Source organism: Lytechinus pictus, chromosome 10, assembly GCF_037042905.1.
Source record: "Lytechinus pictus isolate F3 Inbred chromosome 10, Lp3.0, whole genome shotgun sequence".
Lineage (NCBI taxonomy): Eukaryota > Metazoa > Echinodermata > Echinoidea > Temnopleuroida > Toxopneustidae > Lytechinus > Lytechinus pictus.
This window is the reverse complement of record NC_087254.1, coordinates 4,752,447-4,769,467: the sequence shown is the minus strand read 5'-3', so window position 1 is coordinate 4,769,467 and position 17,021 is coordinate 4,752,447. Positions and strand designations below refer to the sequence as shown.

At 36.6% G+C, this 17,021-nt stretch overlaps 1 protein-coding gene across 1 annotated transcript; it reads left to right on the top strand.

The window, feature by feature from the left end:
* Positions 1-1,268: 1,268 nt before the first annotated feature.
* Positions 1,269-15,721, top strand: LOC129268985 (Golgi apparatus membrane protein TVP23 homolog B-like). The gene is made up of 6 exons (XM_064105160.1): positions 1,269-1,394; positions 6,329-6,405; positions 6,938-7,172; positions 9,412-9,537; positions 10,626-10,754; positions 12,055-15,721. The coding sequence occupies exons 1-6, from the start codon at positions 1,392-1,394 to the stop codon at positions 12,091-12,093; spliced, it is 609 nt and encodes a 202-aa protein (XP_063961230.1). The 5' UTR covers positions 1,269-1,391; the 3' UTR covers positions 12,094-15,721.
* Positions 15,722-17,021: the final 1,300 nt, after the last annotated feature.

Below are 17,021 nucleotides of genomic sequence, written 5' to 3'. Positions count from 1 at the left end.
TTTTTTAAATCAAGAAAATGATGAGTAATTGTGAATATTTTTTTACATTAATAATGTGAGTGCGAAGCGCTAACAGAATTTTTTGATATTCTAATATGAAATATATTATTTAAGCACGTTTAAAGGGGTACTCCAGACTGAATGTAATATGGTTAGAACAGATAAAGAAAAATCAGACGAACAAAATAATGAAGATTTGATCAAAATCGGACAAGGAATATCAAAGTTATTGCATTTTAAAGATTTGCATTATTCCGGAGAAACAGTTTTAGGCATTTCTTCATGAATATTCAATGAGCAAACTGATGTATTTTATTATATAAAATTATGTATAGAACCACAATTGAATTGACAACTGATTTAGTGCATTAGATATTCTTTGCTGCAACTTATTTCATTACAAGGGAGACATATCATTTACACTTGTATGAAAGAAGTAGGCCCTATAACAATTTTGATTCCTTTTAATAACATAAGAAAAAAGGATAGTGGGGATGTGACATCTTCAACCCACCTATTAAATATTCATGACGACGTGCATATCATTGCTTTCACAAAATATTTCTAGACTTTAACATTAAATAACTTAACTATTTGTAATCAGATTTTAATAATATTTATTTAGATATAAATATTTTCAGCCCGGACTACCATTAAATAATAATAAAAAACAAGTTGCGTATCCGAAAAAATATGCGTGCTCATGTTTAGATTTAGATCTAGAATCTGGGCATTCTAAATACATTTTTTAAATGAAAATCCGAGTTTCCGGCGGGTTTTTCTTTTTTCCATGAGTTAAAAGAAAATGTTTAGGCCTATTATCCCACAATATCTCAACTTTACTCCGGGGGGGGGGGGGGGGGGGTACTCACAAACATTGGTGGAATAGGCGGATCCAGGCACATTTTCCTGATGAAATTTGACAAGCAAAAAAAAAAAGTCTTCACTTTCAAAATTGGGGGGGGGGGGGGTACCCTTTTGGTATAAACGGTATAATTACATTACAATTTATGGCTGTAAAAAAAGGGGGGGGGGGCGGCACGGGCCGGCTGTGCCCCCCCCCCCCCCCCGGACCCGGCCTCCTCTGATTAGCGGTACGGTGACTTTAACTTACTCCTTAAAATTAAGAGTATTACTGAAGGAAGCTTTAATACTGCACATGCCAACAAAAGTGCAAGTGGATGCCAATATTTTTTTTAATCTTGTTTTTTTTTTCGCTCATCACTGCACTAAAGTTAGCACTGCCGGGTATACCGTACCGTACCGGTATATCGGTGATCGATCCTACGGTACGGCTACGCGTAGTTTATGCCGACGTGTCTAGGAATCTCGGAGGTGATTGATATTTAGACTTACTTACATCATTCAAGGCTTGCAACATATATTTGGAAATGGTGAGTTATGAAGTCCGACAACAATGAAAATTCGGCGATATATGGACCCATATAGTAATAAAATTAGCATGTTACAGGATAATTCGTTATTTATTGTTAACTGTTGTTGTGTGGGTAGATTTGTGTGGTCCCATATGGAGATATTGGTGAGGTACCGTTTCAGTTCCTCCGCTGTTCGGAGATCGGCAGGTATCACTGCAAAAGTTGAGTCAATGAGTCTGGTAAATGTCAAGTCCAGGGGGGTTGAAAGACAGGCAGGTTACTGAGAGTTGACAGGTTTAAGGGACAAGAAAAGGATATGCAGCTTAAAGATGAAGTGCAGGGTAGCTTTTAGCCTTTAGGATCAAGGCATTTAAGGACGTTCCACAGTTAAAGTGAAATCCATGTCATTTTCACCAAACTTTGCAAATAGATACTTTAGAACCTTAATATTCGAAATATGCAAAAATTAACATAGGTCCATGTGCTTGATTTTTTGCTATAGAGCTTCAAAGTTCACCCAAATTGATGTTCTTAAGAATTGCGCATTCAAAAGAATTTGGCATTTTTAGACCGCCCAAGATTACTACAATGAGTTTAAACCTCCATTACTCATTCAAAATACATGAAAAAGTCATCAAATTTCGCAAGAGAGTTAATAATTGTATCGTTAGAATGGATAATCTATTAATAGTGCTATTTGTTTGCAATTTTAAGTTTAATAGCACTGTCAGTTCTTAAAAATGGCGTAAAAGATAACAAAATCCCAATCTAAAAAATTTAAAATTTTAGTAACAAACTACAAGCGTACAATAAATGCTGCACTTTATTCAAAATCCATGTCATTTTCACCAAAATTTGTAGAGTTGTAGAGGAAGGTATACCTAAGAGGTACAAACATTAAAAAATAGGGGTTCATGTGCTTGTTTTTAAACTATCAGCATTTTTATTAGAGCAAATGTGCTTTTTAAAACACCAAAAATGGGCCGAATGCTTAGTATCTATGTGAAGAAAAAATCAAAACCACCCTACCATTTATTCAAACTCGGGCTAATATTCGTGATTCTTGGCAGCACTGCAGAGTAAAGTGTTTTGAAATTGTAGAGAATATTTTTTTGAATGGTCCATGGAATAATTCATTTTTTTAGCTTCATGAAATAACGCATCGGATCTGCAGTTAAAGTGCAGAAGATGAGAAAAATCAGCTCATACCCGCAGCTAATTAATCACCTGTTCATCCATTGTGACGTCAGCGCGCAGAGTGTAAACTATGCGCAGATCATAATGCGCACAAATATAACCGTGGAACGTCCTTAACGGGTGAAGGAGGGAAGCATCAGACATCACTCTAGGCGACACCCCAATACTTACCCGTGCTAATAAACTGGGACTCCACTCACGCGCATTTGGGCCGCCCTAGCTTAGAACTAAGCAATATTATCTAGAAATTGTTACATTGTAGTCATTAAATATGTTCTATTAAATAAATTGATAATGTTTAATCGGTACTCACCGGTTCTTTTGTTGCATTTTCAGACCATTTCTCACAATTCTTCGTAAATATTTGCGGCAAATTTTGTCGCCATAGACAGCTTAGCATCCATCTTTATTGATAAATGGAGCGCCCTTTACGATAGTTGTTAATGCCGCGGAGAAATCGTTAGGCATTTTGGCCTGTGTTCAAGGCGTTCTTTCTGTTTTATTTTTTATATTGAAGATTGTGCATTTGTTGAATAGCGCCGTCTACGTCAGGTATGAGATCGAGTGTATAAATACACTCTTCCAAAATAATTATGATTCCGACCTGGCGCTGTTTAACTTCAATCTCTTTCACCTAAATTAGCGATGAATGCTAGCATTATAAAATATATATTATTAACGTCTGACGAAAAGAATAACCAACCGATCAGCTGACGAGAACGCGAATCACGTGATCTTCATATCAGCTTCGATCGCGAGTCAGAAGAGAAGAGCAGCTGCCCAGAAAATCAGGAAAAAGCCGTGAAAATGTAAGTTCCCCTTCATTTCTTTCATTTTTTGTTGTTGCTAACGATGCATTTACACTATAAGATTATAATTTAAATAAGAGAAAGGAATATAGCTTGTACTTGTGATATAATATATAAATATCCTGTTCTCAGAGATTTCTAACCAAAAATACTACTGATGTCGCCTATGAGGTCCATACATGTAATGTTGGACCTCATTGGTACTAGGAGTGATCAGACATAGGGTAGTACTAGGATGGCTGCTGTGAGTTGGCAGGGGTTGCTGGTATTGAAGGAGGTTGCTGAAGAGGGGAAATCCTTTAGGAGATTCCTTATCTTGTCCAAGAGGGTGTTGCGTCGGTGGAGGGTACGTGGGCATTTGGTAAGGATATGCTCTGTAGTGTCCTCTTCAAAGTTCAAGTTTACACAGGGCACAAGTTGGGTATGTTTTCTTCCCAATTTGCAGAGCCTGGACTGAGTAAGATATGTTGATGTAAGGAGTTGTGCTCTCACGGTCAAGGCTTGTCGGATAATGGAAGAGGGGGGGTCCTTGGGGTAAAGCTCCAAAGGATCAGTGAAGGGCCTCAGTGTCCAGCAAACAAGAGAAGGCTTGGAAATGGCTCCCTGTACCATCTGAGCTTGGACATGATCGTTGATCACCCAAGGGTTCATTACATGCCGCCGCGCACAGAAAAATCAAGCCATTGAAGTCGTGTGTTGTGGACCCAAGAAGTGAGATCCCAGCACGCGCGACCCACTAGTTAGAAATCCACTGCCAAACGCGGTTCGTGGTGCGAGGTTAGTATACTAATACTAACCTCGCAATACGTGTGAGTGATCGTTGATGGCCTTATTGATGGTGGGCTTCCACGCTCGATATGGGATGGGGTTGACAAGCAGGTCTTCAAGTGGTGGTAGCCCATATTTCTGAAGAATACACCTAAGGGACTTGACTGTTCGGGTGTTGGCATGCAGTGCTAGAAGGAAGGTTCCATACTCAAACCTGATCTGATCTAGGTTAAGAAGTTGCCCTAAGAGCAGAAGCTTTTCATAATCTATTCTAGCACTGATGGGAAGAAGACCGGTTAGCAGGAAGACACATTCGTTAGCCGCAGTATTGGGAATCCCAAGGACTCTCTTGAAAAGATGGTTCTGAGCCTTGTCCAGCTTATACTCCATGGCTTTGGTGAAGTGAAGGATTGCTGTACCGTACAGCATTCTTGGGATGCAGTACACGTTCCAAGGATGAGAAGACAGCGTTGGAACCAATCCCAGAGTATGAGCACCCGTGCCATGGAGGGCATAAAATGTCTTAAGGCCTCTCGAGATGATCTGGTCGGTGGTACCGTATTTCACGTTTTTATACGCCCAAAACAGGCAAAATGCCAAAAGCCAAGCAAGGCGTTAATGCAGTTTCCTACCGGCCGACTTCAAACAAATTTCCCAACCATAAATTGTTCACAAATGTCATAGCAAGTCACATTTCGAGGTCCGATTTTCTGAATATCGCGATTGGGATCGGCTGTACGCCTGTCTAGACAGCTGGCAGCCGTCTGTTTCGAGGAGTTTTTTAACATTTTTTTATTTTTTAAATTTCTCCTCGTACACAGACGGCTCGCTATCGTGCAGCCACCATTAGGGGACTTAAAATGCAAAATCCCCCCGTCGGGGCTCTTCAAATTTTGTCTTTAACCCTTTCCACGCATACTTCGCACCAATGCACACTCGGTGCCGTGCGAACTTCGCATTTCACACTCAACAAACAATGCATTGTTTCCCTCCCTGAAAATAATTCAGTACAGATGTGTTCATGGTCCAGCGCACAAAGAGTTAATGAATCAAACTTTTGAAAATTAACGTGACCGAAATGCAAATTAATATTCCCTCTTGGGCTTGGCATCAATTGCCAAAAAACGGGGAAAATCAAGTTAAAAGGAACAAAAACAGTGACTTACCTCGGCTGTCGCGCAACTTCACTGCCCTGTTTTAGCCGAACTTAATACACATAAACATATGGCCACTGGCATTGAGTCCCCTGTACAGATCGCGCTAGAACTTCGGTCTCTGTATTTGGTGAGTGAAGCCAACGGAGTTCAGCTGAACAACCAACATAACAGAGACCGAAACTTTTGGTCTACGCCTGTCCTGCCTGTAGATCTATTAGTATTTTGGCTTCGATCTCGACATCATTCATTGTTCGAATCACGACCTCAGTCGAGTCGGATATAGATCGCTTCGCTCGACTTCAGTATAATTTTGATATGGACAAATCATGCGAACATGCGGCAAACAAACTGCTGCAGGTGAATCTATTCAGTGAAAAGAGATCTATATCGAGGCTGAAGAGGAGGGAAAGATGTCCCTAAATTCATTCCTCTGTTAAAAAAAATGAAACTTTTCTCGATTATTAATCATCTTCGTGTTTTGAAAAAATGATTATCAAACACTGACTTTTTAATCTTAGCAAAATGCTGGATCAAAAGATTTTTAGGCATTGCAAGAAATATTGCTGATGGTTATGGCTTATGCACTGCTATCTCACTCACGTATTGCGAGGTTATTAGTATACTAACCTCGCACCATGAACCGCATTTGGCAGTGGATTTCTAACTAGTGGGTCGCGCGTGCTGCGATCCCACTTCTGGTGTCCACAACACACAACTTCTATGGCTTGATTTTTCTGTGCGCGGCTGCATTTACCGGCCAGGACAAATGAAACCATGCCATGTTTCAACTGTCTGGCTTGAATTATTTATTTATAGCCTTTATAGGGCCATTGTCGTTGACATTGCACAACTGATTTGCTAAAGAAAAGAAATGTGACTCCATGATCATGGACAAAATGATTGCAGAAATCAATTTGTTAGAATTTGAAGAAAAAAATATTTATCCCATTGCTGTATTATGTACATGTATTGTCATGATGTCCTATATAACCATGCTTTGGGATCTCATTTCATTTTATAGGCAAGTCTAGATGACACAGAAGATGTTGCTCTGGATTTTGGCATGGAAGATGAATGGAAGAAACACAAGGCCTTGAGGTTTGTATTGTGTATTCTGAATGTTAATAGCCCAAGTGAAATAAAAGAAATTTATGACTCGGTGGGTTAGATTTCTTAAGTTTGATGAGTAGTTGTGGTATGACATTAAAGGCAATTTATTGTATGATTTCATGGGGAGTTCAACTCCATTTGCATAAAAATTACCCAGAGTAAAACAAGATTTGTGATGAGTAGACATTATTCAATGCCACTGAAAATTCCCTTATGGAACAGCCATTATCTCACTACCCCTGGCCTTACAGTTGTCCGAGTCAGAGCAGGCTTGCCCTGAAGAATTTCTCATTTCTCGATGGTAAACCGAGTTTGTTTTTGCTTTTCCCCAAAAGTTGTCTCTAATACAGGTATTTCCAGTGCTTTTCACAAAGTCTGGGCTCGGCCAAATAATACAATCCACTTCCCTTGAAAGCCGATGCCAGCATAATTGCTTTACTGTACGATGATGATGATATGAATATCATTGAAATGTAATACTGAAGAACGTACATGCATCCCTTTCCCTAATTTCATTCAGGTATCCGATGGCGGCTATAGCTCACCTGTTCTTCAGAGTGAGCGCCCTCTTGGCCTACCTCTTCTGCAATCTCTTCAGCAGCAGTTTCATCCTTGACTTTGTGGTGACCGTGTTCCTCCTCGCCGTGGATTTCTGGGTGGTGAAGAATGTTACGGGGCGTCTGCTGGTGGGGCTGAGATGGTGGAATCACGTGGACGAAGACGGGACAAGCCACTGGGTGTTTGAGGCAAGAAAGGTGAGAGGCAATTTTCAAATTTGTCCACATTGCCTCCTGTTTCAAATACCTAATAGAATTCAGGGTTCCCAGCCCATCAGGGGAATTGGGGAAAAATTATTTTACTTTTTTTCCAGTCATGAAAAAATATCAGGGAATTTGATTAAAAATACCTCAGATCAGGGAAAAGTGCCTCAAGTGAGGGAAAAATCAAGGAATTTTGATCAGCCCAAAAGTTGAAAGCACGGTAGTCAGTCAGACTCTGTGATATATTTTGTTGCATATCAAAACAACATCCATTTAATGACCGGTTATTGTGGTTCTAATTAGTTTTATGTTATTGTTTTTATACTGAAAATACATGGAACTCACTGCAACAACTTAGAAAACATGCGAAACTGGGAATGGGTTTAAATAATTATCAGGGAATTTTCAAACTTCATTAATGAAAAATCAGGGGATTTTGTTTTCTTTAAAAGGTGGGAACCCTATGGATTCTTCTTCCACATCTAAATTCAATTTCTTTGACTCTTCATTTTTTGTCTCGCCTGCATAGCAGAGCGAGACTATAGGCGCCGCTTTTCCGACGGCGGCGGCGGCGTCAACATCAAATCTTAACCTAAGGTTAAGTTTTTGAAATGACATCATAACTTAGAAAGTATATGGACCTAGTTCATGAAACTTGGACATAAGGTTAATCAAGTATTACTGAACGTCCTGCCTGAGTTTCAGGTCACATGACCAAGGTCAAAGGTCATTTAGGGTCAATGAACTTGGACCATGTTGGGAAAATTATTTTCAAAATCTTAACCGAAGGTTAAGTTTTTGAAATGACATCATAACTTAAAAAGTATATGGACCTAGTTCATGAAACTTGGGCATAAGGTTAATCAAGTATTACTGAACATCCTGCCTGAGTTTCAGGTCACATGATCAAGGTCAAAGGTCATTTAGGGTCAATGAACTTTGGTCAAGTTGGGGGTATTTGTTGAATTACTATCATAACTTTGAAAATGTATGGATCTAGTCCATGAAACTTGGACATAAGGTTAATCAAGTATTAGTGAACATCCTGCCTGAGTTTCAGGTCACATGACCAAGGTCAAAGGTCATTTAGGGTCAATAAACTTTGGCCAAGTTGGGGGTATTTGTTGAATTACCATCATAACTTTGAAAATTTATGGATTTAGTTCATGAAACTTGGACATTAGGTTAATCAAGTACCACTGAATATCCTGTGCGAGTTTCAGGTCTTAGGGTCAATGAACTTTGGCCAAGTTGGGGGTATTTGTTGAATTACAATCATAACTTTGAAAATTTATGGACCTAGTTCATAAAACTTGGACATAAGAGTAATCAAGTATCACTGAACATCCTGTACGAGTTTCAGGTCACATGACCATGGTCAAAGGTCATTAAAGGTCAATGAACTTTGGCCGTGTTGGGGGTATTTGTTGAATTACCATCCTAACTCTGAAAGTTTATGGATCTAGTTCATAAAACTTGGGATATAAGAGTAATCAAGCATCACTGAACATCCCCTGTGAGTTTCAGGTCACAAAACCAAGTCAAAGGTCAGTTAAGGTCAATAAACTTAGGCCATGTTGGGGTAATTGTTGAAGTGCCATCATAACTTTGAAAGTTTATGGATAGAGTGAATAAAATGTGGACATGGGTGTAGTTGACAGTCTTAAGTCTCCGTTCAAATGTCATTTATGGTCAATGAACGTGGTATTATGTCATTATATGAATGATGTTTTTGTGAATGATTATTTTATAGTAGTTTTCAAAGTTAGCACTGCTGCTATATTAAATTGCGTAATGCAGGCGAGACTGCCAGAGGCGTTCCTCTTGTTTAACATCAACCTTAAATCTTGGATGTCATTGTGTCTCTTTCTCTCTGTCACTCATTCTGTTCCCTTTGCCAATCCTTCACCTTTGAAAAGAATCTTTGATCATCAGCGAAAAATTACAGTCGTAATTCTGTGCAATTTGCATGATAAATTCTGCCATTTATTCTGAATACATGTACTGTTGCTGCTAGTTTGTGTGTAATAAATGCTTTTGCTTATTTCTAATTTGAAGATGTATTTGGTTGTTTATTTTAAGGATTTCGCTATGTTTGTATTTAAGAAGGCTAATTAGTTTTCAATAATATTAATAATATCTCTAATCTGTAGTATCATGTCTTTAATTCATGTAAAATTAGCATTTCTGTTTGTATTCTGAACTCAACACAATCAATATCTTATTTATCTAGGGTTCAAGAAAAAATGAAGAATCGGGTTTGGAATCAAGGATATTCTGGTTTGGTCTGGTGGTGTGTCCTATCTTCTGGGTGGTGTTCGTCTTTACAAATATTTTTGGTCTCAAAATAAATTGGCTGGTAAGTGCAGCGTTCATAACCTTCATGTTAGTTTACGTGACACCAAGGACCTTCTTACCGGGCATCACTTCATGGGCCACAGCAAGGCTTAAAAAGTGGTATTGCCCTAAAAATATCACAATTCAAGGCCAGCTATATGAGCCATGTACATTCAATTCATAGGATTTTGTTGATTTTCTTATTACATAACATGCACTGTGAGTTGATGTTTTAATAAGGTGAGAAATCGTAACTGGATCATACTACTTGTAGATCACTTTGCTGGGAAACATTGTATTATTACCAGTCAATGCAATAAAACATTTTTATATGAATAACTTAATATCTTAATATTGATATCATTACCTGTGTGATGCAGGGAAAAAAACACTTGGAGGCTCGGGCAATTTCAATCCAAAAATGCTCACAAGAGCCGTGGACAATAAAAAAAAGGAGCCCTGGAAAATCCCAATTCATTGCAATGTTAAAGCTCATCCAATGTTGCAAATTTATGCAGTATGTTGTGATAAGTAGCCCCTCCCCCCCAAAAAAAAAAAATTGTCTGCTATGAAGTGAATATACAACTATTGCTTGAGTCCAGCTATCAATGTTAATAAAGTAGGTTAAGGTAGGCCCTAATTGATTGATTGATTGAATGGTTTATTTCAAATATTCACTGAAAATAGCAGTCGGAATGCTTAATTACATTCAGTATACAAATGGTATATAAAGACACATAAAAACATACAACTTCAAATAAAATACAACTTCAAATAAAATAGGCAAATATCAAAATGAAATTGATCTACAAAATAATTATACATATATGAAATTTCAGAACAGACATAAAAAATTAAATTGTTCTACATACATGTATTTGAAATTTCAGAACAGACACGTATATGAAATTGTTCTACAAAATAATACAGACATGAAATCTGACAGTTGGTAGACTTCTAACTTGTCCATTTAACATTCCTCTATCAACCATTAATAAACACAGGCGCATTAATTAATCTCACATATTTGCAATATGGCAATTATTTGAAGTAAAGCAGTCATTTGCACCTGTTATTTATTTATTTTTCTTGTGTATTTATACTGATAAGATCATAACAACGATTGGCGTTATTCTCAATGGAGCAAATTTATATGGCTATATCCGCTGCAAAATAGGCTCTAGGAAAGAGTTATCATCAATGGCTACTCAATTTCTTGGTCAGCAGATGCTTAAATCGGTAAGCCTAGGGTCCAGATTTTTTATTTTTTATTTTTAAAATTTTTTAAGAGAGAAAAAATGTTTAAATATCATGTATTAATCAGTAAACTTTGCTCTACCTTATTTGATCTAAAAGCTTATTCAAGGAATACAAATGCAATCAAATATTTATTATATTACATACTCTAAGGCACAAATCCATTACCCTGTGGGGAAACACTATAATATGAAGAGTTACAACTAAAGATAAGAATCAATAATTCAGTCATCCGGTGAATTTTGATAGTTAGTTGTATTAAAGTTAACAAGCTACTAATGCTTCAGTCGCATTTCCCCTACGGCCGCCATACGGCGAGTCGAAAACAGCTGTTTTATTTCATTTTATTCACACCACCCATATGTAGCTGGTAAAAAAATGGTTTAAACAGCTGTTTTCGACTCGCTGTACGGCGGTCGTTGGGGAAATATGACTGTAGCGTTACAAAGGAGACATCTGTTGTATTTGCTCAAGGAACTCCAAATTTTATGGTGCGAGGTTATTGCTCTTGAATGACATTTTATATTTTGCTGTAATTGAAATGTTCAACCTAGTAATCTATTAGTCATTCCAAGTATGTACATGTAGATATGAGAATACACCTTATAGATATAATAAACTGGTGACTTATTTTTAAGACATTTAAAAATGATTCCCAAATGAATGCTACTTGATTCATTAAAGGGGAATGAATGTATGAAACCTTTGGAACATGTGGAGTTGCGTGGAAACAGAAAAATAAAAAAAGATACGAACAAAGAAAATTTGAGAAAAATCGGACAAATAGTCGGAAAGTTATGAGCATTTGAATATTGTGATCACTTATGCTATGGAGATTCTCTCATTGGCAATGCAACAAAGATGTGTGATGTCACATGTGAACAGCTTTCCCGTTGGTGGACTATAAAATACCCACAAAATGTCTCCATTTGCTCTTTCTTATGGTGATACAAACTCAATATCCATAATGTATTACTTTGAAAATTTGTATTACATGCCCTCCTATAGAAAGAATACATGATCTACTGATAGATGTGATAAAAGAGGCAGTTTAAGTGAAATATATCCAAAAGTACTGGGAGAGTTGTTCACAAGTGACATCACACATCTTTGACGCATTGCCAATGGGAGGATCTCCATAGCATTATTTGTGCGATCTTTTTCGAACTTTTGTTATCTGTTTCTTTGAGTTTTTTCTGTTTTCACACAAGCAATCTTGTTCCAAAGGTTTTATTTTCCTTTAAGTAATTGTTTCTCCCTCCCTCCTCCCCCTCCGATACAGGCTATGTCAACAGCATCTCGGCCGCAGACAACACAATAGGTACTAAATTATTTTCCAGAGGGAGGATGCATGAAAGAGAGAAGTATTTATCTTAAGTCTTCAATTCTTGATTCCATATTTCTAAGGTTTATTTATTTGAAAACAGATGTTTGTGATTTTGTATGAAATTGTCTTTTTGTATTGTGTCATCAAATGAATAAATCTTGATTCATGTATATATGTAATTGTTATGAAAGATTTATTTCATTTCTATTTAAAAAAAAGCAGGTGCTGGGATATTTAGTTATCTTTTATCAGACAAAAATATTGAATTATGTCCAATTTCTACATCAAATAGAAAGAAATATTTCAAAAAAAAATGTATGCAGTACATCATTTTCTTATTTAAACCAGGACAAGATAAATATCAATAAGATTTAATTAAGAGAAATTTGTTGAATATTTTTTAACACCTTGCTCTTAAGAAACAATATAGATTTAAGAACTTTTTTACATTTGGATTACAGGGAATAAGTGTATGTTTTCTGAAAAAGTATCTTGTGACAAAGTGCATGGTAAATGCGTTTCATTCGATGAGCTTAAATAACTGTTGTAGGGACAGTGATTTTCTGTTTACAAAATGGTCTAGATCTATTCTGTTTCGGTATACCTGTAATTCTGTTTCAAACTTGATCTAAGATCTAAATTCTGTTGTCATAGAAAGTGTACACAACGAAATGTATTCCTTTTGGCTAGGGTAACTTCAATGAATTTCCATAAAGGCGGGGGCGGAGTGACGTCACATCTGCTTAACGATGACAGCACTGACCTTAGTGCGATGAAAACAAAGTATAAGCAACACGATGAAGTAATTTCAGAAACAGCACTGAAAATTTCAGAAAGATTTGTAAATGTCCAGATAACGAAATGGGTAAACTCGATTATCATGACGTTCAGCACAAAGTATGAATGCGATGTTTGTGTATTATGCATTGTAGGAATGCCAAAACGCTGCGCTGCTGTACGGGTCGCTAGTGCATTTTCATCGGCTGGTCAGTTGCTAGGACTCGAGATTTAAAGAGCCCGGATTAAATCCGGGCATTTGAATTCCGGACGTTCCCCCCCGGCCTATAAGTAGTAAAGAACCAAAGTAGATTTTTCTGTTTTGATTTACAGGCAAAGAGAAAATCACTGTCCCTATTGTTCTTGTTTGTCAAACTGAATTTAGTTTGAGAAGTTGAGTAAAGTAAGCTTTATTAAATGTGAAATGAATAATTTGTATTGTTTAAATATTTGTCAATTGTTTTCAGGTGTGGCTGTGGAGAATATTTGAAATATGTGCAATCATTTGTTTTATTTCATGTTTGCTTTATCACTGGCATATGGTGCCATAATCTGCCCAATCTTATACAAATATTCTAAAGGCAGAAATGTGGTTATCATTTTCTGTATGTATAATTTGATAATAATAATAATAAAAAACATTAATTTGTATAGCGCAGCTTTTATATGGATATATTCAGCTGCACTTGTTCAAAATTCTTTTTACTTAATAGGTCTACACAGCAAATTTTCTTAACTAAAGAGATATGTTTTTAATTTTGATTTGATTTCCCCTGAAATGATATATACTTTGATAAGTACACATGCAAAACTTCATTTTGACTGAAACTCAATAAGTATTTGGCATCTTATTCGGCCTGAATTCGGATGATAAACATTCACTATGTAGTGTACATGTAGGATGTTTATTCATGTGTGCACACTTAATATAGTCCGATTGTATCGGGCTTTGATAGTTTTAGTTTGCTTTACAAAACCAGGAAGAAGGGGGGGGGGGTTGTATTCCCTCTTCTTAGCTTAAACCTCTTGTGTGAATTTGGGCCTTTGTGATTAAAGGTCAAGTCCACCCCAGAAAAATGTTGATTTGAATAAATAGAGAAAAATCAAACTAGCATAACGCTGAAAATTTCATCAAAATTGGATGTAAAATGAGAGTTTCGCTTATCTTTCACAAAACAGTGATATGCACAGCTTGTTGACATGCAAATGAGACAGTCGATGATGTCCCTCACTCACTATTCCTTTTGTTTTTTATTATTTGAATTATACAATATTTCATTTTTTACAGATTTGGCAATAAGGATCAACTTGACTGAACCATATAGTATCATACAATACCGATTCCACATGTTCAGGGAGGAATTAATAGTTGTTTCACTTGACAATGCGGAGAAAATTAGAATATTTCATAATTCATATAATAAAATACAAAAGAAATAGTGAGTGGATGACGTCATCAGTCTCCTCATTTGCATATTGAACAGGATGTGCGTATGACTGTTTTGTGAAATCAAGAGAAACTTTAAAATGTCATAACTTTCTTATTTTACATTCGATTTTGATGAAATTTTCAGTGTTATGCTTGTTGGATTTTTCTCTTTTTATTCAAGTCAACTGTTTGTTGGGGTGGACTTGTCCTTTAAATGTGACGTAATTTTATATTTAAGGCTAGAATTTCCAAATGTTTCCATCATAAAGAAAAAAAACACAGAATAAAAAACTTTTGAATAACTTTTGTTTTTAACAGTAAAAGTATTTATTCTATTCTCAGATGAATTTACTATTATTTTGTGTGTTTGCTTACTTTTCAAGATGACTTGCTCGGCCATTTAATGTTATTTAGTGTGAAATGTTTTTATGTCCAAAACAGAGTATTTCATTTAAAGTATCAAAAGAGTAATACAAATTTTGTTAAGTTTACGCTATGGTCATTAATGCCTTTACGAACAGTCAAACGCTTTGCAAATTATTTCATACACCATTTATTGCTATGTATGAAAATCGTTTGTATGGTGTTCCTAAGTTATTTGTGACCGTAGTAAAGGGTGCGCAATGCAAACAAACATATGAAAAGAGAGACAAAAGGAAATATGAATATATGAAAAATTTGATCATTCATTTGATATTGGTGTTTTAGAATAAACTCAAATGATCTTGAGTTCACATAATTTGGTATGAATTATCATTTAGAGAAAATTTGGTGCAATTAAAAGAACTTGCACAGAATATCAAACTTCTCTAGCAAAGCTTTTCAATATTACTGCATGTATTGAATTCAATCCCAATGGCTCTATTTGTAACACACGTGTGTAATTTCTGTTAGTTACGAGCTTCATATTGCATTTTTTGAAAAATGTTTGAGGGGCAGTGATACACCCTCCCCCTTTCATGTCGAGATATTACATGTATCTGTAATTAGAGAGTTTTAGCAATCACTATGCAGACGCTTTCTATAACACAGAATCTTTTTTTCAAAAGCCCTTCAATGACAAAACGGCCTTTGTCGAAAATCGATGAATCAAAACCGTAGTGTCGTCCTGGACTCTGGACAAACGATATATTTCCAATTTTTTGTCCAGTCCAAATCTTCGGACAATCTGCTGTCCTGGTCCACCAACTATCAACAAAAACCTCTTAGCTGTCAATTGTGATTTGACTTCCATGTGCATTTTCAAAGGAATTGGTGCGTTTTAGAAAGCGTTTGCGTAGTGATTGTGAAGATACGCTATTGTAATGTGCAGTATCAATCAATCAACCATTCCTGTTTTACCATTGATTTTGGTATACTGTATGCTATATATTTGAAGAGATTAAAACATTTAACTTATGAAACCATCTACTTGAATGTCGGCTTGAATGTTGTGCAGTTTTTTGTCTCCTCGACTGTGAAGCAGAATATGGGTTCTTAGCGAAAATTCAGAGCACATCTTGTCTGACATATGAAACCACCTCGACCGTGACTTAAAGAGTAGGAATCCCACATTAACTTTTCATTTTCGGCAATGTGAGAATATAATCAACCTTATTGTACATTTAACTCCCATTGATACTTCAGTTCATGAACCGCTCAAGCCATTATATTTTGATAGCAGTACAAATTTTCATGTGAACAAGAAAAAGGACCTAAATCAAAATAGGGACGTTCTCACATATAGGGTGGACGGATGGTTCCATGACCTTTGCTTCCGCGACAATTTCTCCACTGTATATTCCACACACTAATCGAATAACCAACTTCAACCCTGGATTTAACACTATACCCTTCCCTAAACCTAACATAAAACCCTATGGCAAACCCACAACCCTACATCTTATACGAAATTAAGCCCTGTCGCAGGAGCAAATGTCGTGTCATTGGACGGATGTGTATACGGAATTGCCGATTGGTCTACACCTTTGTCTTCTTTGTTTGGTCTCGTCCCACATGGTCTAATCCTAGTTCATATAGAACCAGTTCCTTTAACCAAGCATTTGATCTAATTGCTGTTTAGTCAATACCATTTAGTAAATTTACCACTTTGTCTATTAAAGCACTGTCTAGTCTGTCTGGTTTGATGGTCTCTTTATGAATCAAATTTTGATTTGATAAAGTAGGTTGATGAAGTGGAAATTAGACCACCTGAGCATTTTAAATGAGAAGGAGACTAAGCGGGTGTTAGACCAAGTGTAGTGTAGCTCAAAATGGCTATTTGATCAAATTGATAAAAGACCAAGTGGGTTTAGACCAGATGTGGTATTAGACTATATGAGATATAGACCAACTGCCTTGTAGACCAAATGAATATAAACCTCTTCTCCATGGAAGGTCCAAGGGAAAGTGGGATAGCCTATGTACAATCTTGGGTTTTTGAGACAACACAATCAAGTGACTTTTGAGAAGTTGTCTTAATTGGTCAAACATAAAATTGTCATTCTTGTTTCCTTGATAATCTGTTCACAAAGAGTGATTTGATTCAGGACTATTAATGGGTAGTGTTAAATATATCAGTGTTGTGCGCGGGGAAGGCTGAGGGTCCACTAGGCCGAGTGTCGCGTATGTACTTCTACATCAAAATATTTTCGGCTTAGCCTGATGTTCAATGTAAACTGAAAACTACACTCTAGAAAATACAGTTTTTATAACCACACAGAAGTCAACTGCACCT

What these genes read in the sequence shown, in the direction of transcription:
- LOC129268985 (XM_064105160.1), top strand. An exon ending in GTCTCAAAATAAATTGGCTG is followed by an intron (nt 9,538 to 10,625) that starts GTAAGTGCAGCG and finishes TATACTGATAAG; the next exon opens with ATCATAACAACGATTGGCGT. An exon ending in GTCAGCAGATGCTTAAATCG is followed by an intron (nt 10,755 to 12,054) that starts GTAAGCCTAGGG and finishes CCTCCGATACAG; the next exon opens with GCTATGTCAACAGCATCTCG.